General features: G+C 42.0%; 1 protein-coding gene across 2 annotated transcripts; it reads left to right on the top strand.

The window, feature by feature from the left end:
* Positions 1-852: 852 nt before the first annotated feature.
* On the top strand, positions 853-24199 carry cpsf1 (cleavage and polyadenylation specific factor 1). Of its 2 annotated transcripts, none has more exons than XM_074686529.1 (38): positions 853-1023; positions 1558-1723; positions 1817-1844; positions 1937-2070; positions 2164-2244; positions 2340-2491; positions 4188-4334; positions 4459-4598; positions 4697-4807; positions 4911-5004; positions 5091-5178; positions 7441-7590; positions 8813-8864; positions 8942-9015; positions 9102-9176; positions 9281-9361; positions 9752-9847; positions 9958-10140; positions 10243-10384; positions 12566-12744; positions 12953-13095; positions 13192-13375; positions 13447-13653; positions 15880-15969; positions 16046-16192; positions 16286-16438; positions 16654-16770; positions 17058-17148; positions 19299-19383; positions 20833-20974; positions 21069-21221; positions 21309-21485; positions 21582-21648; positions 21759-21806; positions 21890-22045; positions 23315-23444; positions 23545-23683; positions 23768-24199. In XM_074686529.1, exons 2-38 carry the CDS (start codon positions 1580-1582, stop codon positions 23813-23815), a joined length of 4428 nt encoding a protein of 1475 aa, XP_074542630.1. In that variant the 5' UTR covers positions 853-1023; positions 1558-1579; the 3' UTR covers positions 23816-24199. The 2 variants fall into 2 exon arrangements, with proteins under 2 accessions (XP_074542630.1, XP_074542629.1); XM_074686528.1 differs by having other exon boundaries at positions 853-1027.
* The last annotated feature ends 21 nt before the right edge of the window (positions 24200-24220 follow it).

The raw sequence follows: 24220 nt of genomic DNA, 5'->3' as shown, positions 1-24220 counted from the left end.
ATGAAATGTGTCCTTTAATGTTTCTGCTAAAAACACCTGAAAAAGAAAAGGGGAACAGGTTTTTGTTTATTTTCAAGATTGGTGAATTATTTTTTTTTTCAAAGCTCAGTACAAAAAGACCACTGATTTCAATATTTTAAAAACTTTTCCAAATATTTTCTTCACTTACAGCAGGCATGTCCAGAGTCGGTCCCTGCAGGGCTAATCATGCCTTGAAGTTTCATTTTCATTTCATTTTGAATGAGTTTTGGAACAAGACTCCTTAGGGACATGATTGATCATAATTTATAGTGGAAGCTTTTATTACATTAAAGGGAAAAAGTCCAAATCAACTGCAATAATTAAACTGATTATGTGGAGACATATTTAAAAATATAAAGCTGTATTTATAATATTCTGTTTACTGATTGTTCCCCTTTTTCTTATTGTGTAGAGTTGCAGGGATTAAGTTATACAAAAAACACGTTGCTTGTTTTTGTAGCAGAACTTGTGGTTCTGCTACAAAAAACAAGTCGGGTTGACTTATTTTTTTTAATTACACTTTGGAAGCTGGGAGCTAGATTAAACTGTCTAAAATGTTTTGCTTCTGCCTGTAACTGTTTAGTCACCACTTCATACATGGCCTATGACTGTTGACTTGCTGCATAGTGACCTAAAAAAGAAAAAAGAAAAAAAAAGAACTACTGCTACTAATAATAAATATGTCAGTGAGAGCTGCTGGTCCTCGGTCGTTTTCATACGTAGCCCTCTTGATAAAAAAAAAGTTTGCCACCCCTGGCTCGCACTGTAAACCATGGGTGCTCCTTCCATGTTTGACCTGTAGGGTGCAGCAGTCAGCAGTGAGGCTCGGAGCAGCCAGTCTGATATAAATACTGAACGAAGAAGACGAAGAGCAGCCGCAACGAGCTGTGAGCTCACCAAGCTGTTAGCGGCTAGTTTAAGTTAGATAAAACACTTTCTGTCTCCTTTGATGTACACAGCAGGGGAACCAGTAAACCTACATACTCCGACAACGTGTTTGATGTAGGTACGTTCACAAGTTTAATTCACAATTCGTAAAAACGTCACAGGTGCAGGCGCTGCTGCATCCATCTGTATGCTAACTTTAGCATTAGCGCGAAGCTAACAGAGCTAACGTTACCTGTCTTCTGATACACACTGATAGAGGAGACTCATACAGTTTGGATAAGACAATTTAAAAGGTTTTCCTGTGTGCTACTTCAGAAGAAGACATTAAACTATCTGGTAGCCACGGTGTTGTGCTGCTTTTTGGTGTTCTATGGCATATTCGCGTTAGTTTATCACACTTCTCTTTACAGGCATGATATGATAGCATGAAACAGTGCTCAGCTATGTGTGTATTATTTCCACTGTGCAGCGTATGTGATGATAAATGTGGTCTGTGGGGGCAGCAGACACACATTGACGTAAGGTTAAACAAAGTAAGGATAAGCGACAGAATCCAAACTCAGACCCTTGAGCTGACTGAGAAAAACCACCAGTGTTACCATCAAAGCGACTCTGAGACTTCTCTGAATAAATGCTCTCACCTGTCAGATGCTGAGGACACTCTTCCAGGATGTATGCTGTGTACAGACAGGCTCACACACCCACTGCGGTGGAGTTCTCTGTCTACTGCAACTTCATATCCAGCAAAGAGAAGAACCTGGTCGTTGCTGGGACCTCCCAACTGTTTGTGTACAGGATCATCCATGATGTGGAGGTAATAAAAGATACCTCAGTGTTTGTTTCGTTTGGCTTCTCAAACATTAAAGGGGTTTTTGTGACGTGCATAACATTTGTGTTATTATTTCAGAGTGCATCAAAGGCTGACAAGTCTTCAGGTATGTCTAATACTCATACAGTATTCAAGGATCATGTAAACTTTGCTGATCAAATGTTTGTGGACATGAAATATTCCTTTCTTGGACCACAGATACAAAGTCACGTAAGGAGAAGCTTGAGCAAGTTGCCTCCTTTTCTCTGTTTGGAAATGTGATGTCCATGGCCAGTGTGCAGCTTGTAGGAGCCAACAGGGATGCACTACTTCTTAGTTTCAAAGATGCCAAGGTATCATTGTTTGAGCTGCACACACTGTATTTTTTAACTGCCTGAAGTAAAAGAAAAACTTTCATGGACCAATGGGTGTTATTCTCTTACAAGTTATCTGTTGTGGAGTACGATCCTGGGACACATGACCTCAAGACACTGTCACTTCATTTCTTTGAGGAGCCAGAACTCAGAGTATGTGAAAACATGAAAACAGTTGATTAAAAATCTCAGCGATTTCATCATGAATAAGTCAAGTAAATGTTTATTCTTCATTGTTTGATTTTTAGGACGGCTTCGTGCAGAATGTCCACATTCCCATCGTCCGTGTGGATCCAGAAAACCGCTGTGCTGTGATGCTTGTTTATGGCACTCAGCTCGTGGTGTTGCCGTTCAGGAAAGACACCTTAACTGATGAACAGGAGGGTGGAGTCGGAGAAGGGTACGCTTTCGTTCTGCTCTTTAATGTTTCATAACTTACAACTCCAGAAAATATGTGCATGTGAATTCCGCTGCTGCCTAATCCAGATTTTGTTATTAATGAGTTGTCAGTAGCATGACTGGTCTTTTTATTGGCTACCATTATTGCCAAGGTCTGCTTTTTGGGTTTGTATAATAATAATAAAAATCATAATAATAATAATAATAATAATAATAATAATAATAATAATAATAATAATAATAATAACTTTAATTATATATCCACAATGATGTACTTGTCCTGGATATTCTCTAAAATTGTAAGGAGGAAACAGATGATAAAGTACTACAATGCAAAAACTCAAACTATTAAACTCTGTTTTTATGCTTTTTCTAACCGTGCCGTCACTCTCCAACCTCCAACTGGTCCAAAACACAGCCACAAGGCTTCGTACTGGTTTGAACAGGCAACATCACATCACTCCTGTCCGTTTTCCTCTCCTCTGACTCCCTGTGCGTTTACGATTTGAGGATTTCCCTGGTCAATTCTAAAGCTCATTCAGGTCACTGAGCTACAGCTTAGAAATGTTGGCACCTCTCGAGCCAGCTCGCTGCCTTAGATCCTTAGCTGGAGCTTTGCTGGTCATCCCAAAGTTGAGGCTCAAAGTTTAAATCAGAGGGTGATCAGGCTTTTTCCATCAGGGCCCCTCGGCTTTGGAACGACCTTCTTGCAGAGATAAGGCTGGCAAAGTCAGTGACATCTTTCAAATCTCTCCATAAAACTCGCTTTTACTGACTTGCTTCTATATCATTTTAACCTTTTGGATTATGTTTTTACTCTTTATGCTCTTAATTATTTGATTGGCTGCTCAGTGTTTCGTTTCTTTCATCTCATTCTCTCGCAACCCTTTCCCTCTTTTCACTTAATGTGATGTCATCTTTTTATTCAGCATTTTTTAAAAATTCTTTTGTGTTTATATTAGAGCTGTCATTTTAACGCGTTAATTAGATTAATTAATTACACCGCAAATTAACGCGTTATAAAAATTAATGCAGATTAATCTGGATCCCAAACCCGCGGGGCGTTCAAAGACGCACTTATTTTCAAATGTCTGGCATTTACAAACCAGTTGTCCTACTTTGGAAAAAGTGGCATTCTCGTCAGAGACTTGTGACAGCACAAGTTTATATCTTTATTTCTGTATCACACTCATTCATCACTAACCTCTCTCTAAACAATATTTCCTGCCATCTACCTGATTAGCTGCCATGTCTTTTAATTTTCAAAGCACTTTTTAAGCAATTGTTTTAGCAATTTTTTAAGGGTTTTATGTAAATAAAGTTTTTGGTATGTATGTATGCATTTATTTATTTATTTATTTATTTATTTATTTATTATTATTATTATTATTATTATTATTATTATTATTGTTATTATTGTTATTATTATTATTAAAGTTGTTGTTGTTATCTGACAGTATCTACCACATCATGGATAATCAGTGAGTGTTTATTTAAATCACTCTCAGTCCCAAAAGAAATCCACACCCCTCATTTAAAGGGGAACTGTCTTCTAGTGCTGAAAACTCTTTTTAGGAAAATAACAACACAGGATTGGGAGCTGTTGTTGTAGTCTAACAGGATCAGATTTTGTGTAATAACTCCTGCACACATGGGTCATCGTTACAAGCTGATGTGTGTCTTCGTCCTCTTCACAGCCCTAAATCCAGCTTCCTGCCCAGCTACATCATCGATGTCCGTGAGCTGGATGAGAAGCTCCTGAACATCATCGACATGAAGTTCCTTCACGGCTACTACGAGCCAACATTACTCATTCTGTTTGAGCCCAACCAGACTTGGCCCGGGTAAGACAAGCGAAGTATGGTTATATGTTTTAGCACTAGTTTTTTTAATCAAGTCGTTGATATGAAGATGAAGCTGACTCTCTTCAGCTGGAAATGACTTTTTGTCTTTGTATCCCACCCTCAGGCGTGTTGCTGTGCGGCAGGACACTTGCAGTATAGTTGCCATCTCTCTGAACATAATGCAGAAGGTTCATCCTGTCATCTGGTCCCTCAGTAATCTGCCGTTTGACTGCACTCAGGTCATGGCTGTCCCCAAACCCATCGGTGAGCTCAGTGGAGGATATTAACTAACCATGTGATCACCAAGTTACTGCTTCACACTGATTCCCAGTGGAGGGATTAAGTCACTCTGCATCTTTCAGGTGGTGTTGTGGTATTTGCTGTGAATTCGTTGCTGTATCTCAACCAGAGCGTCCCCCCGTATGGAGTCTCTCTGAACTCCATGACAGTTGGAACCACAGCCTTCCCGCTGCGTGAGTGACATGGAAAACACTCCTCCACGTTTGTTTCAGAAAAGGATTCCAAGTAAAACTTTGATTTTGTAACTCTCCTCTTTGGATTCTCCTCTGTTCTCAGGTATGCAAGAGGGGGTGAGGCTGACTCTGGATTGTGCCCAGTCAGACTTTATTGCCTACGATAAGATGGTTATCTCCTTGAAAGGAGGAGAAATGTGAGTCACTGTGATCATAAGAAGAGCTGTAATATGAATGAGTGATAGTTGTTCATCAATCCTCACAAACTCTCCTTGTCTCTCAGTTACGTCTTGACCCTCATAACTGACGGCATGAGGAGTGTCCGGGCTTTCCACTTTGACAAAGCTGCTGCCAGCGTCCTGACCACTTGTGTAAGTTGTGTCTGGAACTGTGAACGACATCAGCAGGATGAGACAGGAGCTTAAATTCTTGATCAGACACTTTTCTCTGCTGCAAGTAGAGTGGGGCATAAAGTATTCAGTCAGCCACTGATTTTGCAAGTTCTCCTACTTAGAAAGATGAGAGAGGTCTGTAATTTTCATCAGAGGTTCACCTCAACTATGAGAGACAACATGAGAAAAAAATCCAGGGAATCACATTGTGGTAATTTAAAATAATTTATTTGTAAATTATGGTGGAAAATAAGTATTTGATCACTCACAAACAAGAAGAGTTTTGTGGCTCTCACAGACCTGTAACTTCGTCTTTAAGAAGCTTTTATGTCCTCCACTTGTTACCGGTATTTTTTGGCATATTGCTTTTGGATTTATTGAAACTCATATAGCAGCATTTCGATAACTCCATTTCATGATCAACAGACAGCCAATAGTTGCAGTTAACATATAAACAAATACTGCGAACTTTTTTGATTTTATTTGAAAGAAAACAACGATGAACGCATACTAATAAAACCAAAACGAAACACAGTCATTTTGCCCCTTTTCCTGTCAAAGCTGAGATGTTTCAGATCATACAAACTTAGTTGATATGATGAATCGTGGAAAAATGATAAAGCAGAAAACAATCAAAACATCTTCCTGTACACAACTAGACAACTATCAGCATGTGTCAGTGGTTGGACCTCGATTTTAACGACCCTGTTTTTCCACATTATTTTAATCGTCAAAAAGATATCATTTCTTACATGCGTGTCAATACGGAATATTGCCTTTCCTGTCCTGGGTAGCCAGGATGTTGGGATCTGAATTTTTCAACTTGAATTTTCAGATCTGAATTTTGACGAGTTTAATTTAGAACTGAAATTGACAAATTAAATTTGAACGACCCAAATCTTTTTGTTGTTGAGTTATGAAACTTACATTTTTTGATTTAAATTTTTACAAGGTGATTTTTTGGATCTGAATTTTAAATGGGTGAATTCAAATGCATGGTTTTCATAGCAAAAAAATTCAATGCAATGAATTAGGTGGTGTCTGAAATTCTATAATTCAATGAGTTCTCTTTTTATAAAATGATGACCATTGGGGTCGGGACGCAAAGGTTGAGAATAGCTGTTCTTAAGTTAGAAAAAAATTCAGCCCCGCGTGTGCTGATAGAGAAACTACCGTTTCAAACCCAAGCTGTTGTTTGAACCAGGCTGTAAATGTGTTTTTAGTGCTGTTAAAGTCTGTTTTGATTGGTGTGTACCAGGGGTGGGAGAAATAATCAAAAGCGATACATTGGGCTTTTTTGTTTGACAATATCAAAATCCAGATTTTTTGTCAAAATCTTTTGTTTTGTTTTTTCAAATTTAAATTCTTCATTTCAGTCTTTGTTTATGAACTGGGTTGGAAAAAAGTTACCATATTTCTCCAGCAGAGGGTGAAATGTTTCTCTCTGACTCGTGTGTTGTGCATTTTATGTGATGATATGGCTCCTGATATAGTCTGTCGACATTATCATCATCATTTCACTTTTTCACATGGTCTGGGGTTAAAAAAGCAAACTAAAAATCGTAAATATCGAAGAATCGCAATTTAAATTGAATCGGCACCCCAAAAATTGTAAAAGAATCGAATTGAGAGAACAGCATGTACAAGTTTCTGTACGGTTCCCCACATTTTTACCACATCTCTCAGTTGAAACTGAAACTTCACTGGATACCCAATTCTTTCAAGGAGTTGTTTGACCTGTTGAAATGGGTAGTATAAAGAGACAGTGATGTGATTTGACACTTGAATCATCATTTCTTTATTTTCCAGCCTGGCTTCAGCGAGCCACTTTAGAAAGAATCAATGAACAGATTTTATTTTGGTAATTTATTACAAACCGACTGTTTGTGTGAGTCATTATAATAATAAAAACAACACAATTACACAAGTAAACACTGGTTCAGTTCAAACAATAGGATGTCACAAAAAATGAACCAAAAGGAAGAGGCTCATGTCCTAAGTTAATTTGTAATGAGCTCTCTCTTGCGCTGATTGCTTTTATTCCATCCAGTAATGTTTTTAACTTAATCATCAAATCCCATTTTGATCAGGAAACTCTTGATCTTTGGACCGAACACAGAGGACATTTGTTCTTTCTCTATAAGGATAAAAGTCATGAAAATAACTCTGAGTTTGTCAGATGTCATTCTTCAGAGCAGTCAGCAGAACTGATCCCTGTCACTTTGAACTCTAATCCTCCAGATGGTCACCATGGAACCTGGTTACCTCTTTCTGGGTTCCCGCCTCGGAAATTCGCTGCTCCTAAAGTACACAGAGAAACTGCAAGAGACACCAGTGGAAGAAGGTAAAGAGAAGATGGACAAAGACAAAGAGAGGGATAAAGAAAAACAGGTGAGAGTGTGTGAAAGTACTCCATCGATTACGCTTTGATCTGCTTCATGATTTTTAATTAGTTCTTGACCGAGTCCTTTTTATCGCTCCACCTCTCCCTGCTGGGTGAACTTTCCAGAGTGCTCAGCGTCCTTAGTTATTTTTATGCTGATGACTGCCAGATTTATTGACCTGTCCCCAGGAGTGCCACAGACCCCCTGACACCGTTGCTAAGTTGCCTCGGTGACCTGGAGCCTTGGTTGGCCCAAAATATTCTTAGTTTAAATGAGGGAGAAACAGAAACTGTGTCATCTGGACTAACTGATCCCCTTTCGGTCTTGGGCCCTCTTTTAGAGATAATGGTCAACCCTTTGTCACCAACCTTGGCGTCCCTGTGGACGGTGATTTTAAACTCAACAAACAGGTCACCACAGACGTTAAACCAGGCTTCTATCACCTTCATCTTTTATCAAAAATGAAGCTGTTTTTCATCTTTGAAGCACTTGGAGCAAGTCGTGAACGCTTTTATTTCTTTACGTCTGGACTACTGTATTGCACTTTACCCCGGTATCTCCCATGATGCACTTATGTGAACCTATGACCCCAATTTTTGCATCTGTGCCCTGGCTTCCTTAGAATTGATTTTCAGATTTTATTGTTTGTTTTTAAAGCGTTGAAGGGACTGGCCCCACAGTACATCTCAGACCTCATCCAGATTCATACATTAGCAGCTGCTCTGAGGTCTGAGGGCCAGCTCCAGCTCGTGGTGCCTAAGAACAGAATTAAAACCAGGGGAGACTGGGCGTTTTCTGTGAGCCTTTCCTCATGTCTGAACAGCCCTGCTGTAGAGTGTTTTAATTCTGGTCTTAAGACCCATTTTTATTCTTTAGCTTTTAAGACTGGGTAGTGTTTCAGGGTGAGGATTAGGGTTTATTTCTTTGGTTGTAGTAGTTATATTTATGTTTTAGCTGCTATTTCTGGTTGAAGTTTATTTTCTTGGTGTTATTGGTTTCTGGTTTTAAAATTGTTTTGTGCAGCACTTTGGAGACATTCAGTTTATAAATTTTGCTATAGAATTAAAGTGGACTGGATTAAAAAACAATACTTTCAGTGATTGTTTGAGGTTAAGTTGTTTCTCTTTTAAAATAAACTGCAGCTTTCATACTGTCAGATGATCTGTGTTTCATTGGACACGTCTCCTAATAGCTTTACTGAATCATTACATCATGATGAATGATTTCAGGAAGAACCACCGAGCAAAAAGAAACGCATGGAGTCTTCCACCAACTGGACAGGTGAGTTTTTATTAACCCTTTGACCCGGTAGAGGTGTTTCTGTCTCTTCTGAGCTGTTTCTCTCGTCTTCTTTTCAGACGAGGTGGATGAGATTGAAGTTTATGGAAGCGAGGCCCAGTCAGGCACTCAGTTGGCCACCTACTCCTTTGAGGTACATGAGAAACCCCAGCCGTTCATTAGCTCTCTCGCACATTTTAACTGAAAATAAGTGGCATGTTTCTTTGTGTTTGCTAACAGGTGTGTGATAGTATCCTCAACATTGGACCTTGTGGAAATGCTTCTATGGGTGAACCTGCCTTTTTGTCTGAAGAGGTACACATGTTAAAGCACAGAGACTGGCTCCTACAGCGCAGCTTAGCTAGCTCTACTTTTATTAAGATCTCAGTTTTCTGACCCTGCTCTTTTTCGACTCACAGTTCCAGAGCAACCCTGAGCCGGACCTGGAGGTTGTGGTGTGCTCTGGTTATGGCAAAAATGGTGCACTGTCTGTTCTTCAGGTAAGTCGTCTCACTGCTGCTTTGTGTTGGTTTACAAAAGTCCTCATCAGCAAGTGAGATGGAGAGAAAGTGAAGTGAGTCTCTTTTTTTAACCTGCTCTTAAGAATTCAGATCTGAGTCTGAAAAAATCTGTACTGTCTGTGAAGTGCATGAACAATGTCACTGCACCATCCTAAAACCTGTGGTCGTGAGGGCCGTCTGCCACAGGTCCAGTGATGGTGCCACAGTGAAGTCTGGGTCTACCAGGGCTGCCTCAGAGATCGACGGAGTAGCCTGTAAACACCCCAGACACAAGCTGATACCTTGCTTAATGGCGTCAGTACGTGAAACTGTGACGGGATGGACGATGTGCTGAATCTGACTCTGACTCTGATCCTTTTTGATTCTCAGAGGAGTATCCGACCTCAGGTCGTCACAACATTTGAGCTGCCAGGCTGCCATGACATGTGGACAGTCATCTCCAGTGAAGTAAAAGAAGAGAAAAAAGTACTGTCCAGCTTATTATGTTTGGGAGCTTCGGGTTCACACTGAAATCATCTCTAACACGTTCTGTCACAGCTGAGACGTTTTCATGAGAAGAATCTTTGATTTTTCAGCCTGTGAAGAGCTCAGACTCTGAGGATGGGGCAGAAACAGAGACCGGTGAGGATGGTGAGGAAGGAGAAAAGGACAAAGAGGAGAAGGAGAAAGAGGAGGAGGGGGAGAAGGCAGAGGCCCCTCTGGAGGATGATACCAAGAAACACGGCTTCCTCATTCTGAGCAGAGAGGATTCAACCATGGTAAAACCTCTGCTCAATGCGTGGCTAATGTCTGACAGACTGGATTAATGTGAAAAAGAAAGACTTTCTCTCTCTGATTGATGTTTGTGTGTATCTCTTCAGATCCTGCAGACAGGTCAGGAGATCATGGAGCTGGACACCAGTGGCTTTGCCACGCAGGGACCCACAGTGTTTGCTGGAAACATCGGCAACAACAAGTACATCATCCAAGTCTCACCCATGGGTATTCGCCTTCTGGAAGGAGGTAAATCAAGAAAACTGACTTGTGTGGTCAGTGTAGTAGTGCATGATGGGAAATGAGCACTATAGTGATCTCATTCTTGATATTGTCTCTAAAGCCTGGCTCACACTACAGGATTCTCGCCCCAATTTAACCCAGATTCGGTCCTCCCCACAATCAGGGAAGAAATCTGGTCGGGGACTAAAATCGGCCCCGGTTGACAGATGAATCAGGGCCATACACAGACTCGTCAGAGCCGCCCCGATAATTTTCAAACATGTTTGATATTTATCTGGATGATTACAACATTCATTCTCACTGAGGATGACAACAGACAATTAGAAAGAGCCCCAGAGACCGGACAATAGACAACAAACGCAGGCTCAAAGTGAAACTGTAGGCTACAGGTCAGCTGACTGCGCGCTCCACTCGCCCACTCAAGCCAGTTCAATAATGCCTTTAAAAATGACACATAACCACGCCATTTTCATACAGTAGCAAACTGTTGTTTTATCAGTGATGGGTGTGAGATCATGCCATTATTGGTTGATACAGCAACACTTTCACCTCTGTCCCTCTGCGTGCGCGTAATGGATGAAAGGCACCGCTGCAGACAGCTCCTCTTCTCTCTCCTCCTGTCCCACCAGTGCGCTAAAAACCTCAGATCAAACAACTGAGCACATGTGGTGCATCACTCTCTGGTCAAATAATCTTGGTGAAATCCTGTAGTGTGTGCTGGTCAGTATTTTCAAATCTTGTCTTTAGAGTGTGCTTAAGATTTAAGAGAGGATGATCTGTGAAGATTCTCCTGATGTGTGAGATACAGCCCGATTTCAGAATCCTTTAAGATTTTTAAAATCCTGTAGTGTGAGCCAGGCTTAGATGAGAAGCCGAAAGATTTTATTGACTCAGGTTTAAAAAGCCTGCAACAAAACTATTTTAGTCTGAGATAGTTAAAGTACAACATTTTGCCCCCTGCTGGAGAAAAGCAATTACTCTTCCTTCAACCCAGCTGACAAAAAAAGGCCAAAACAAAGTATTTAAATTTGAAAATAAAATTCATTTTTTGAAGAAAGAAATTGTGATCTAAAAATCGTCAAACAAAAAATTCCAATTCTTGAGTGAATTGATTTTTTGCTCCCACTCTTCCCTCATCTCCCAAAGCCGTCAGAACCAATGACATCAAACTCAATAGAACATGAGAGTAACTCAAGCTCAGTATGGATGAACTGTTCTGATCCGGGTATCAGTCCAGAACCCTTTGTTCTGATGTTTTTTTAATTTTGTTTTTAGGATTAAATGATTTTTGATTTAGCACGTGGAATCTACAGTCTGTGTGTCCCTCAGGTGCTTAGGGAGGGCGTTACACAGCCTCAGCTTGGTTCTGGGGACTTTGAGGCCCCAACTCTGCCCCTCAGCAGCTTGTTTGTTTCTTGAAGTCACTACACACTTATTTCAGCAACAGCTCTGAAGTAGGGCTGGACAATTAATCGGATTTTAATCGTGATTTCAATTTTGCTATCTGACAACCATAAAAACAATATAATCGAAGAAAAACAATTAATATGCCACACAGTGTAGATGTATGCAAGTTCCTGTGCTTCATAGCTCTTCTGTGTTCAATGTGCAGCCACAGCTAGTGTGTGTGACTTATGTGTATCAAAAATACTGTATGTGCCACTTGCTGGTTCTTTAAAGTTTTGTTTAAATCAGTACTGAAGTTTTTGAATAAATGAATAATTTTGTATATTAATCGTGATTTCAATATCACTTAAAATAATCAGGATTCTTATTTTTACCATTATCGCCCAGCCCTACTCTGAAGACAACCTACCATGTGTGCAAGTGTGTTACTGTTAAGCTGAATTTCCTGTTGGTGTCGGAGATGAACTCACCACACATTGATACATTTATACATAATCTATTTTTGATAGGAATACAGTCCGTTTGTTTTGGTTTTACAAAATTAGAAAATCCTGAAGTTTCCAAAACATCATCCTTAGTCTCATCCTCATTTTTAGGAATAGAGAATGATGAATTAATACTGGTATCACATCAGATTAGTGTCTGTGGATACCAAAGCCCAGGTCTGGGTATCAGGATCTTAAAAAGTTGGATTGGAGCTTTCCTAGTACTCGTGTTCGGAGAGGTAAATGGTCCTACCTGCTGGACTCTGATGTGTATTCTCTGAAATTCTTCCACCAGTGACACAGCTTCACTTCATCCCTGTGGACCTGGGATCTCCCATAGTGCACTGCTCCGTGGCAGACCCGTACGTGGTCATCATGACAGCAGAGGGGGTGGTCACTATGTTTGTGCTGAAGACTGACACGTACATGGGGAAGACTCACCGCCTGGCTCTGCAGAAGCCACAGATTCCCACTGTAAGTGAACCGTCAGCAGGCTTTCAGTTTGACAAGGCCGCCCCCTGCTGGTCAAACTGAAGCACTGTCATGGCCGGTTCTGCTTTCCATGAGAGCACTTAAAAAATGAATATCCCCAGCAGCATTCAGCTAACTCTGTTTAATCAAATATTCTCTATTATAACTTTAAACTTTGTTGATCTGTTTTAAACCTTCTCCCATTCTACAGCAATCTCGTGTGATTGCGTTGTGCGCTTACCGAGACGTCAGTGGGATGTTCACCACAGAAAACAAAGTGAGCAGCTTGTCCATTAAAGACGACACAGCCATCAGGACTCACTCTGAAACAGAGACCATCATCCACGACCTCAGGTAGGAAGATATTTAAATAGTCCTCCATAACTCAAAGCAGAGCATGTGTTCTCTTTGGTCAGGGTCTGATGATGTTTCTGTGTTAACTTTGTGCAGCAACACGGTGGATGATGAGGAGGAAATGCTGTACGGAGACTCAAACGCAAGCACGTCAACTGCAAAGGAGGATCTGATCCGGGGCGGCGGTGGTGGTACAGCAGGTTCTGGGAGCGAGGGAAGCTCGAGCAAAGCAGAGCCCAGCCACTGGTGCATGATCACCAGAGAGAACGGTGTCATGGAGGTAAGGGGACATCTAAAGACAGGAAGTTAAAGTCATTCAGGGCTTCTCCTCATTCTAACCGTCCATTACAGATTTACCAGCTGCCCGACTGGCGCCTGGTGTTCCTGGTAAAGAATTTCCCAGTTGGTCAGAGAGTGCTGGTGGACAGTTCATCCGGCCAATCAGCAACGCAGGGGGAGGGGAAGAAGGAGGAAGTGGCCCGTCAAGGAGAGATGCCACTGGTTAAAGAAGTGTCTCTGGTTTCTCTTGGAAACAATCAGAGCAGACCCTATTTGTTGGTGAGTTTGTGTTTGAAAACGCATTGTGCCTCTTTAACCCTGCACTGCTGAACAAAATGAAAGCTGAACAAATGTTTATCTTATTTCAAAAAGGAGTGTTCAGCTTTGCAACCTCTACACTTTTCCAAGTGAACCAAATCTACATTTTCTCTCAGGCGTTATTTGTAGAGAATGAGCCATAGATGATGCTGAAATAATTGAATGAGAAAAGGATCAGAGATGGAGCAGGAAACAGGGGCCCATGACCTAACTCCTGGGCCACACTGGAGTTTTTTTTCTTAAGTTTTCTGTCACTGTGGCAACAAATCCACCTCAGGAGGCCTTCAAAGACATATACCGCTGAGTTCAATCAGAGTAGATTTGACCTTTTTTGGTCAAAGTCTTTTTATTGTTTTTTAACTAAAAGACAAAAACCGACATGTATACATCAATATAAATAGAGAAAAACATAGCTCCAACAGAGCCCCTTTCCCCAATGTAGCTTACATAAAGAAAGAAAGAAAGAAAAAGAAAATAATGGCAATAAACATGGTAATAAAAATCTTACTTGAAACAAGGAGAGTGAAAGAACCTGAGCTTATAATTTCAGATTTTTTCTCAAAAAGACACGCCAGATTTAAATAAACAGACATAAACAATATGGGAATGGAATGCAAAGTGAACGGCAGGTCATCCTCGCTCTCATAATCTCTCATCTTTATGTTGTTATTGCATAATTCGTCCTGGCAGACTACCTGTGTTTGTTTATATCTGGCACGCTGCGCGCGCGGACTGATACACTAAGTGACGAGCGCCTCATACCCAGCTGTGGCTCTGCAGCGGAGGTAGCGCCGTTTTACGACATGATGAGAACTAGAGCCTCATTTAGTGGTGTTTTTGTGTGAAAGTAACGCGCTGAAAATTCTCTAAATAAAGCGTGAATGCAGACCGATATCAGAGTTTTTCGGTGGGAGTCCGTTTTTTTGTGTTTTGGGTCAAGTAAAATATGGCCCCGTCAGAGTGCAGAGGAAACCGGCAGAGGAGCAGAGGTGTGAGCGCCCTGGGCTTCTGTTGACAAAAACACTGCTGTAGGGGTCATTTCTGCCCTAAACCTTGTGATAGGACCCAACTAGTTCCATCCAAGAGTATCACTGCAGGCACGGCACGGTGTATATGGCCAGTGTGTCGCGGGGCGTTCAAGCTCTTCCTCTCCCTCTCCTCCGCTTGCCATGTCTGCATACCTCCCTTCTCCGCTTGTCAAAAGCTGTGTGTGGAGGGGCACAATGCTTTTTTCAGGAATCAATCCGTGGGTCACGTGTGTGCCGAACCGATTAAGTCCGAACGGATCAATGATGATCTCTTGCACCACTAATATATATATATGTATATATATATATATATATATATATATATATATATATATATATATATATATATATATATATATATATATATATATATATATATATATATATACATATATACATATATATGAGTTGATAAATACATAAGTGAGTAATCAATAGGTTACCTAAGATATATTGGGGCATAAGTTAAAAAAGGTTGTGGTGTATTCAATTTTCTTAAAGTCAGATGGTAAATGAGATCATTAATCCATGATTTAAAAGTTGGAGGATATTTCTTTTTTCATCTAAACAATATCAATCTACATGCTAGGAGGGTACCAAAAGCTATCATAGTTTACTCCAAAAGTTGCTGTTGTAGAGAAGTTAGTGTAAATATGACTTTGACATATTTATTATTATTAAAATGTTGAGGGTTTCAGTCAGTTTTTTGTCTGTGGCTGAACTCCCACATACTGCACATGCAGTTTGCTTTGTGAGTAAGACCTCCATTCAGAGCTGGTAGTGGGGGCAACAGACCCACAGTTCCTCCTGCTGTGAGCAGCTGTAATCTGATTTAGTGAATACTCCTCATAAAGCTATGTTTGTTCAAGAAATAAAAACACAAGAAGCCAAAAATCTACAACAAGCTCTGTCCTGGCAGAGTTCTCATAACGTAAAGCATGGTTAGAAGTATTTTATCAATTCTTTGGTTTGAAAACTCTTTAGTCAAAATGCTCTGTTAGACTCAGAGCCCAAACTATTTCTGTATTGTCATTACAAAAATATTTTTTTTACCTTTGTAAGCATTTGAGGAATGACCTTACATCAGTGGGATTACACTTATCACAGTGTTTTGTTATGTTAGAAGCTTTAATAGTTAATGATGCTTTGATATCTTTAGGTCTATGTGGAAAATGAGCTCCTGATTTATGAAGCGTTCCCGTACGATCAGCAGCAGCCCCAGAACAACCTGAAAGTGCGCTTCAAAAAGGTAAGAGCTCCATGAAGTCCACAGATTCTTTAGACTCAATCAGTTTGAGTTTGATTAAAGCCAGGCTGTTTCACAGGTGCCCCACAACATAAACTTCAGAGAAAAGAAATCAAAGCTGAAGAGGGACAAGAAGACCGAGAGCAGCGCCTCTGACGACAGCTCGGCTGTGAAAAGTCGCATCGCCAGATTCAGATACTTCGAGGACATCTCTGGATACTCAGGGGTGAGGAAGTCCAGACTGAGAACCAGCTACAGGGGGATTCTTATGGTTACTGAGCCGCCATTGTTCATGACTCCACTCCTCTCCTGTTCTCAGGTGTTCATCTGCGGGCCCTCTCCTCACTGGATGCTGGTCACCTCTCGAGGGGCCCTGAGGCTTCATCCCATGAGCATTGATGGCCCCATTGAGTCTTTCTCCCCGTTCCACAACATCAACTGCCCTAAAGGTTTCCTCTACTTCAACAAGCAGGTGCACAGAGCTCACCTGTTATCTTTGGCAGTGATTGTTACAGCAGACTCCTTTCTCTGCTCTCTCTGCAGAATAGAGGGAGAGGATGCTTCTTACCAACTTTTATCTTCGATGTTAAATGTTTCTTGACTTCTGCAGCTTGAACTGTCTCTGAGTAGGACACACACTCTGAGTCCATTCAGCATTGTCATCTGTCACTGTGTTTTCTACCACAGGGTGAGCTGAGGATCAGCGTCCTGCCCACCTATCTGTCCTATGACGCCCCTTGGCCGGTCCGAAAGATCCCCCTGAGGTGCACCATCCACTATGTTTCCTACCACGTAGAATCCAAGGTAAGGCTCCTCTCAGTCAGCCCACGCAGCCCCAGAGGGGCAGCAAAAGCAGCAATGTTACACAGATTCAGGCTGTAAAACTCCTTCCCCTACCCCTCCTCCACATTAAAACCTCGTGAAAGAAAAGCAAATCGATTGAGGTGCTTTTGAAAAAGTTTGAGATGAAAGCCCTCGGGTCTCCAAGATTTCTTTTACTCTGAGAAGAAAAATCAATGAGGGTGACTTTGAAAGGCGTCCACTTTGATGTGAAGTTTGATGCTCTGATTCAGGCTTCTCTCCTTTTCCAGGTGTACGCAGTGTGCACCAGTGTGAAAGAGCTCTGCACACGCATCCCCAGGATGACAGGAGAGGAGAAGGAGTACGAGACCATAGACCGAGGTCAGACATGAGCAAACGCTCACACATGCACACACATGAACAGACCCACTTTTTCAACCATTTAAAGAGGATGTCTTTGCTTTCCCATATTTCAGATGTATATAAAGTAACAGCCTGATATTTAAAAAAAAAAAAAAAAAAAAAAAGAGATCTTCACAGGATCTAACAAGACTCGTTGAAACCACATAAGGATCTCCTACATGAGTGGTTCCCAACCTTCTCCGACTCAGGGCCCACTTTCAGGTCTCAAAAACGTTCATGGTCCAGCTCCATACAGTGCATTCTCAGAGTACTCTGCTTATTGAAGATCGAATGCGAGGACTGAACTGAAGGCTGCAATGCGGCCCCACGGCAAAATGGTTTAATAACAATAATAATAATAGTAATAATAATAATAATAATAATAATAATAATAACAACAATAAATCAGATTTTCTAGCGCTTTTACTGATACTCAAAGAAGCTTTACAAGAAACAAGAAAACAGAAAATAGACACATAACACAGATAAAAACAGAGAAGAGAGAGCATGATGGTGGGAGTCAAGAAGTGATAGTAAGTGAAGTAAGTAAAAAAAACTTGATCCTTTCTACTGTATTGACTTCCAATGAGTCACTTGCCAAAGTGAATCAGGCTTTTTGAGTCATTTGAGTCACTGAGTCAGTTACCCACAGTGCATAAAAATCTCCATGTGCCACAAGGCTAACACCTTTTAACACATTTGAGTCCTACACCATACACATAAAGTTAAGTATGGGCACAAAAATAAAGTAAAAACAAGCAAATAAACTTTTTTAAGTAATTATTTTTGAAAACAGATTTTTTTGTAGAGAAAGGGCTGAACCAAATAGTGAGTTTTTATCAAGTTCCACTCTTTTATCTCATTACTAACTTCATCAGCAAAAAGTTGTGAGCCAGCTACTTAAGTTAGAGTTGATCTTCAGAAGAAACAGTAAAAATGACTTAACACTTTGTCAACAGTCTGCTGATTATCTCTGTGAGACAAACATAAGGTAGGGACTGAGTTTCTTCCCATGGCGTCACACAGACGATCAGAGCAGAGTGGAGCCATGCCACGTACTGTGAACTAGTGAGTGATTCTCTTGTGTTGGGATGGGGTAGTCAGTAGGGATGGGTACCGAATTAGGTACTTTTAAAGGTACCGACCAAATTCTGTCAAAAGTACCGGGTACGGATTCATGTAAAATCAAAAGGTACCATGTTTAGGTACCTAAATGCATCCTTGTGACTGTGAGGAAGAGGAAAAGTAGGTGATTTTCTATACTGGGCATGAACATTGCAAGATTATATATTGAAGAAGAAATACATTAAATTGAAAATAATCACATTTTATTCAAAAAAAAATTGAAAAAATTCCGAATGTGAATGGTACCCATCACTAGTAGTCAGTAAAGTGATTCTTGAGTATTGAACGACTGGTTCATGACTAGCACAACAGTAGAGTCAGGTCTTTAAATATGGTTTGAGTTGGTTTTTCAATGAGAGGAGAGACTGAGTTGTAGGTGTAAGGAAGAAGAGAGTTTCAGAGGGTTGGGCTCTGTCACTGGTAATGTGGTGCTTGGTCCTGGTGATGGGGGTCAGGAGTTTGGTGGGTGGGGGAGTGACTGTTTCGATGCTGGACACAGAGCTATTGGAGGTGCTGAAGGATGGCTGTGATGTGTTCACAGGAGCAGGAGTTGGGAAGTGATGAGGCAGCTGAGTTTTAGATATACTGCAGTTTATGAAGGTGGGTGGAGGGAAGCTTGTAGAGAAGACTATCACAATAATCCAAGCATGAACGAGTGTTTCAGCAGTGGAGAAGGATAGGCAAGGGCGAAGGCGTGCAGTATTGTGGAGGAGGAAGGAGGTGGTTTTGGTCATGTTCCTGATGTGTGGTTTGAAGGAGAGAGTGGGATCCAGGGTGACGCCAAGGTTCCAGACAGAGGGGGAAAAACAAATAATGAGAAGAATATTCAAACATTTATTTTCAAACGTAACTGAGTTTTAACATTTAGAGTATTATTTGCATAATATTATTTTATTATACATTCAACCCTTAAACCTCTCCACCCTTGCTAAGAACGGTGTTACAGCCTGAGAACCCTGTCAGTGTGTATGACTCATGATGGTTTGTCCTCTGTCCTCCTTCAGACGAGCGCTACATTAACCCTCAGCAGGAGAAGTTCTCCATCCAGCTCATCTCTCCGGTCAGCTGGGAGGCCATTCCCAACGCAAGGTGAGAGACTTCACCTCTTCATCAGCTGAAGTGCAGCTTCAGAGATCAACAACTCAAACCAGAGCAGGAGGCTGTGAATAAACTCCAGCTGAGGTTTTTCAGAGCGACGGTTCATGAAGTCACTCACTGTTTGTTCATCCTCTGAGGAGAAACATTGTTACAGCTTACTTCACATTCCTTGCCTGAGATGCTCTTTTTGATGTGTAAATACTCCGCTAACACCACAGACACCGTCAGTCTCAGTTTCCTGTGAATGTGCGGTGCAGCAGATGATTTTTTCCTGCCAAGCAGCTCTGGGGAGGGCATGTGTAGCCCAGCTGAGCTGATGTAATCTCATCATTTGGTTTCAAGGACATCCCAGTGTGACTTTGATACCATACTCCAGCAGTGATGTCCATAACTACAAATCATTCCCATTCTGGTTACTGGGAGCCAGAACAACCCAGATCACTGCTCCTTCCTCATTTGATTCACTTTGGAATGATTTAATCCAGGGGTCTGCAACATTTCTCAGACCAGGGACCCCTTAAGTGATAGAAAGATCAGAATGAATCTTTGTCATTTAGCTGTGACTTAAGCGAACAAAAAACTCTGCTTGTGGTGTATACATGAAACCAGAGTTTTTCCAAATCTCCACTTTGGCTGTAGTTTTCAGAAAACAACATTTTTAGTGGCGTAGAACTAAGGTTTGTGTGGATGACTGGCCTAATGTATAAAAGTATGTTGTCTAAAAGTATCTGTCTGGAAAACAGCTCAGTACTTTGATTAGAAAATGAACAGCGTGCCTCTGTGATCTTTTCCTGGGAAGATAGTTAATAGAAATGGCTACATTTGGGACATCTCCACCGATGATGTGTTGAGCCGATCATCTGGTGTATTAGGGAATACTTAGTGAAAAAGTGGAGCAAGACATGCACATTTTGTTAAAGACAGTCAGCAGATTCAGCAGGTAAAGCAGCACAAGCACAACATGGTAGCTCGTGGCAGTCATAACAATGGCACTCTTGCGTTTGCGTTTTAGATCAGCTGAAACGCTGTTTCCGTGTAAACGCGAGGCTGAAACACAACAAAATGTTTTTGTTTCACCCTAAAACCGTTGTTGTGTAAACGGCCACTTATTCTTTTTGCCCTTGCCCTTCAAAAAGTCTGTGCACGCCACTGTAAGAAAATGTTTAAATCTCCTTTTTAGTAAAAAAAAGTCTTTTTAGTCCTAACCTGAGCCACATTCACTGGAGGAGTCCAGGAAAATGTCTAAGATAAGATATATAGAGAGAAAAGTGGGGCCTGACCTGCTGTGAAGAGGGAGTAAACAGTCAGTGGGGAAAGAAATGTGACAGATACTCATCCTCCTTCACAGTTTGACTGTTGTTCTGCCCCCTGCTGGCCAACAGGAAGACTTCAGCTGACTCAAAGGTTTGTAAAAACGTTCTCCTGTGTCTCCTCCCTCAGGATCGACCTGGAGGAGTGGGAACACGTGACCTGCATGAAGACGGTGGCCCTGAGGAGTCAGGAGACCGTGTCTGGTCTGAAGGGCTACGTTGCAGCAGGGACCTGCCTGATGCAGGGGGAGGAGGTCACCTGTCGAGGCAGAGTGAGCAGCACACACACACACACACATACACCCGCAGCGAACTGCTCCAGTGAGTCAGAACACAAGGACTCAAAGTGTTTCTGCTCCTCCTCAGATCCTGATCCTGGACGTGATCGAAGTGGTTCCAGAGCCGGGTCAGCCCCTCACCAAGAACAAGTTTAAAGTCCTGTATGAGAAGGAGCAGAAGGGGCCTGTGACGGCAATGTGTCACTGCAACGGTTACCTGGTGTCCGCCATCGGACAGAAGGTTTAGACTCACACACACACCTCTATGCTATGTGAAACCCTGTGTGTGTGTGTGTGTGTAAGTGTCCCCTCCTCTGTGCTCCTCCAGATCTTCCTGTGGGTGCTGAAGGACAACGACCTGACAGGCATGGCCTTCATCGATACACAGCTCTACATCCACCAGATGTTCAGCATCAAGAACTTCATCCTGGCTGCTGATCTGATGAAGAGCATCTCCCTGCTGCGCTACCAGGAGGAGAGCAAGACCTTGTCCCTGGTCAGCAGGGTGAGGAACTGACTGGATCCAGACCTGCTGTGTTCGCTGTGTGATGACCACGATCAGCCTGAGATGTGTTAACCTCTCTGTGGTTTCCTCACACAGGACGCCAAGCCTCTGGAAGTTTACAGCATAGAGTTCATGGTGGACAACAACCAGCTGGGGTTCTTAGGTAACGCTCTCTATGTTAGGATGCTCCATCAGAAGGAATCATCCCTCTGTCCTTACTCACCTCCTCTCCTCTCACCTCCTCTCCTCTCACCTCCTCTCCTCTCCTTCCAGTGTCAGACCGAGACAAGAACCTCTACGTCTACATGTACCTCCCTGAAGGTCAGTGAAATCTGTTTGTGAAGCTGATGTTTCTCACCTCTCTGTGTGTGAACCCTCACTCCATGCTCTGTGTCTGGGTGCAGCTAAAGAGAGCTTTGGAGGAATGCGCCTCCTGAGGCGGGCTGACTTTAACGCCGGAGCCAACATCAACACTTTCTGGAGGATGCCGTGCAGAGGGGCTCTGGATGCCGGCAGCAAGAAGTCTCTGACCTGGGACAACAAGCACATCACATGGTTTGGTGAGTGTCTGAGGGGGTTTGTGAGGGTGAAGGGTCAGCTGACTGATGAAAGGATGAACAGTGGTTACACATGCACACAGCCTGGGATGACATCACTATACAACCATCTTTATGAACTCAGAGACGTTAAACTGTAACCAAATAGTAATCTCAGGATAAGAAATAACTTGTTTTCACATTATCACAGAAAAGATTTCCATTAGGGCTGTCTCTTTAACGCGTTAAGTAGATTAATTAATTACAGCACAAATTAACGCGTTATGAAAATGAACACAGATTGACTCATTGGCTACCAGCCATTTTTAGAGCATCTTGAACGAGCTTCCAAGACCCAAATAATATTGTTTTCTGTGACTATGTAAACACCAAAACTACTTAAGAAGAGTGGACTCTCTTCTTTTATGTCTCTCTTCCTGTATCTGATCAAAAAACAAACAGAACACACTTTTCTGATCGTGTTCATCTCAGATGCTCCATCCTTTGATCCTCTCCATGATCTCCGTTGTCTTTTCTCAAGATCGCCCCACTCTTAGTTATGCACAACAGTTTTGTAATGTCCTACGATTCAGATTCTTTATTTGGGGACCTTAAAGTGATACTCCGGGATGGAACAAGTTGGGTCCTATCACAAGGTTTATGTCAGAAATTCCCCCTACAGCAGTGTTTTTGTGCAGCAGAAGCCCAGAGCGCACACACCAAACACCCCCTCCCTGCTCCTCTGCTGGTTTCCTCTGCACTCAGACGGGGCCATATTTTACTTGACCAAAAACACAAATAAACGGACTCCCACCAAAAAAATCTGATATGGGTCTGCATTCACGCTTTATTTAGATAATTTTCAGCGCATTACTTTCACACAAAAACACCGCTAAATAAGGCTCTAGTTCTCATCGTGTCTCTTCGTCCTGGCAGACTACCTGCGTTTGTTTATATCTAGCACGCCGCGCATGGACTGATACGCTAAGCGGCGAGCGCCTCGTAGCCAGCTGTGGCTCTGCAGCGGAGGTAGCGCGGTTTTACGACACGATGAGAACTAGAGCCTTATTTTGCGGTGTTTTTGTGTGAAAGTAAAGCGCTGAAAAATTAATACGACTAATTTTTCATTGCCTGACAGCACTTACCGAAATCTACATAAGCATTAGAAAGTTTGCTATTTAACACATATTATGTTGGTATTGAAAAAATTTAGTCAGTAGTAGAAAAAAAAATTAACTTAAGGATTGCTGTAAATACCGTGTTCCTGTTTCTGACGTTTTGTTTTTCAAACAGCGACGTTAGACGGAGGAGTGGGCTTACTGCTCCCCATGCAGGAGAAGACGTATCGTCGTCTCCTCATGTTACAAAACGCCCTGAACACCATGCTGCCTCACCACGCCGGTCTGAACCCCAAAGCCTTCAGGTGAGCTCAGCCGTCACACAGAGGATCAGGAGGATCATTCAGCAGCTGGTGTCTGACTCCTGAGTGTGTGTGTGTGTGTGTGTGTGTTTCCTGTGCTCAGGATGCTGCACAGTGACAGGCGCAGTTTGCAGAACGCCGTGAGGAACATCCTGGATGGAGAGCTCCTCAACAAGTACCTGTACCTCAGCACCATGGAGCGCAGCGAGCTGGCCAAGAAGATCGGGACCACTCAGGACATCGTGAGTCCAGAGACAGGAAGCTGACCTCAAGGTTACTCTTTACCTTTGTCTGACTCAACTTCTCTTTGTCCTCTTCATCTCCAGATCCTGGACGACCTTCTGGAGATGGACAGAGTCACGGCTCATTTCTGAGCGACACATTCCCCGAGCATCGTCCAACAGAAACACCTTTTTTTATTGACAACATGTTTTGTAAAGCTCTTTTTGCAGAATTTAGTTTGTTTAGACCCAGAAACCAGAAAAGTGTGAAGTTTCTTTTGTGTGTTTTGTATAAAAAATTCTGTGAAAACATTTTCTGAAGCCTTGTGTGATCATGGGGGTTGGAGAAAGAAAATCAGAACTTCCATTTCATAGAAAGGAGGTAAAACATTTTATTGGCATTGTGGGTTAATTCATAAACTTTATTTTCTAGCTCACAGAGTGATCCGAGGAGCTCATTTCAACAATCTTCTGTTTATTGGCATCATTAAAGCTTCTGGTTCTTTGCTGAAGCTCTGAAACGTTTGGGGGCCGTCGCTCTTCCTGTTTATTTGGCTT

Source organism: Halichoeres trimaculatus, unplaced genomic scaffold (assembly GCF_033239565.1).
Source record: "Halichoeres trimaculatus isolate MK-OKI-2021-1 unplaced genomic scaffold, fHalTri1.1 fHalTri1_scaffold_14, whole genome shotgun sequence".
Taxonomy (NCBI): Eukaryota; Metazoa; Chordata; class Actinopteri; order Labriformes; family Labridae; genus Halichoeres; species Halichoeres trimaculatus.
Note: the sequence above shows the minus strand (reverse complement) of the source record. Positions and strands in the feature narration are given on the sequence as shown.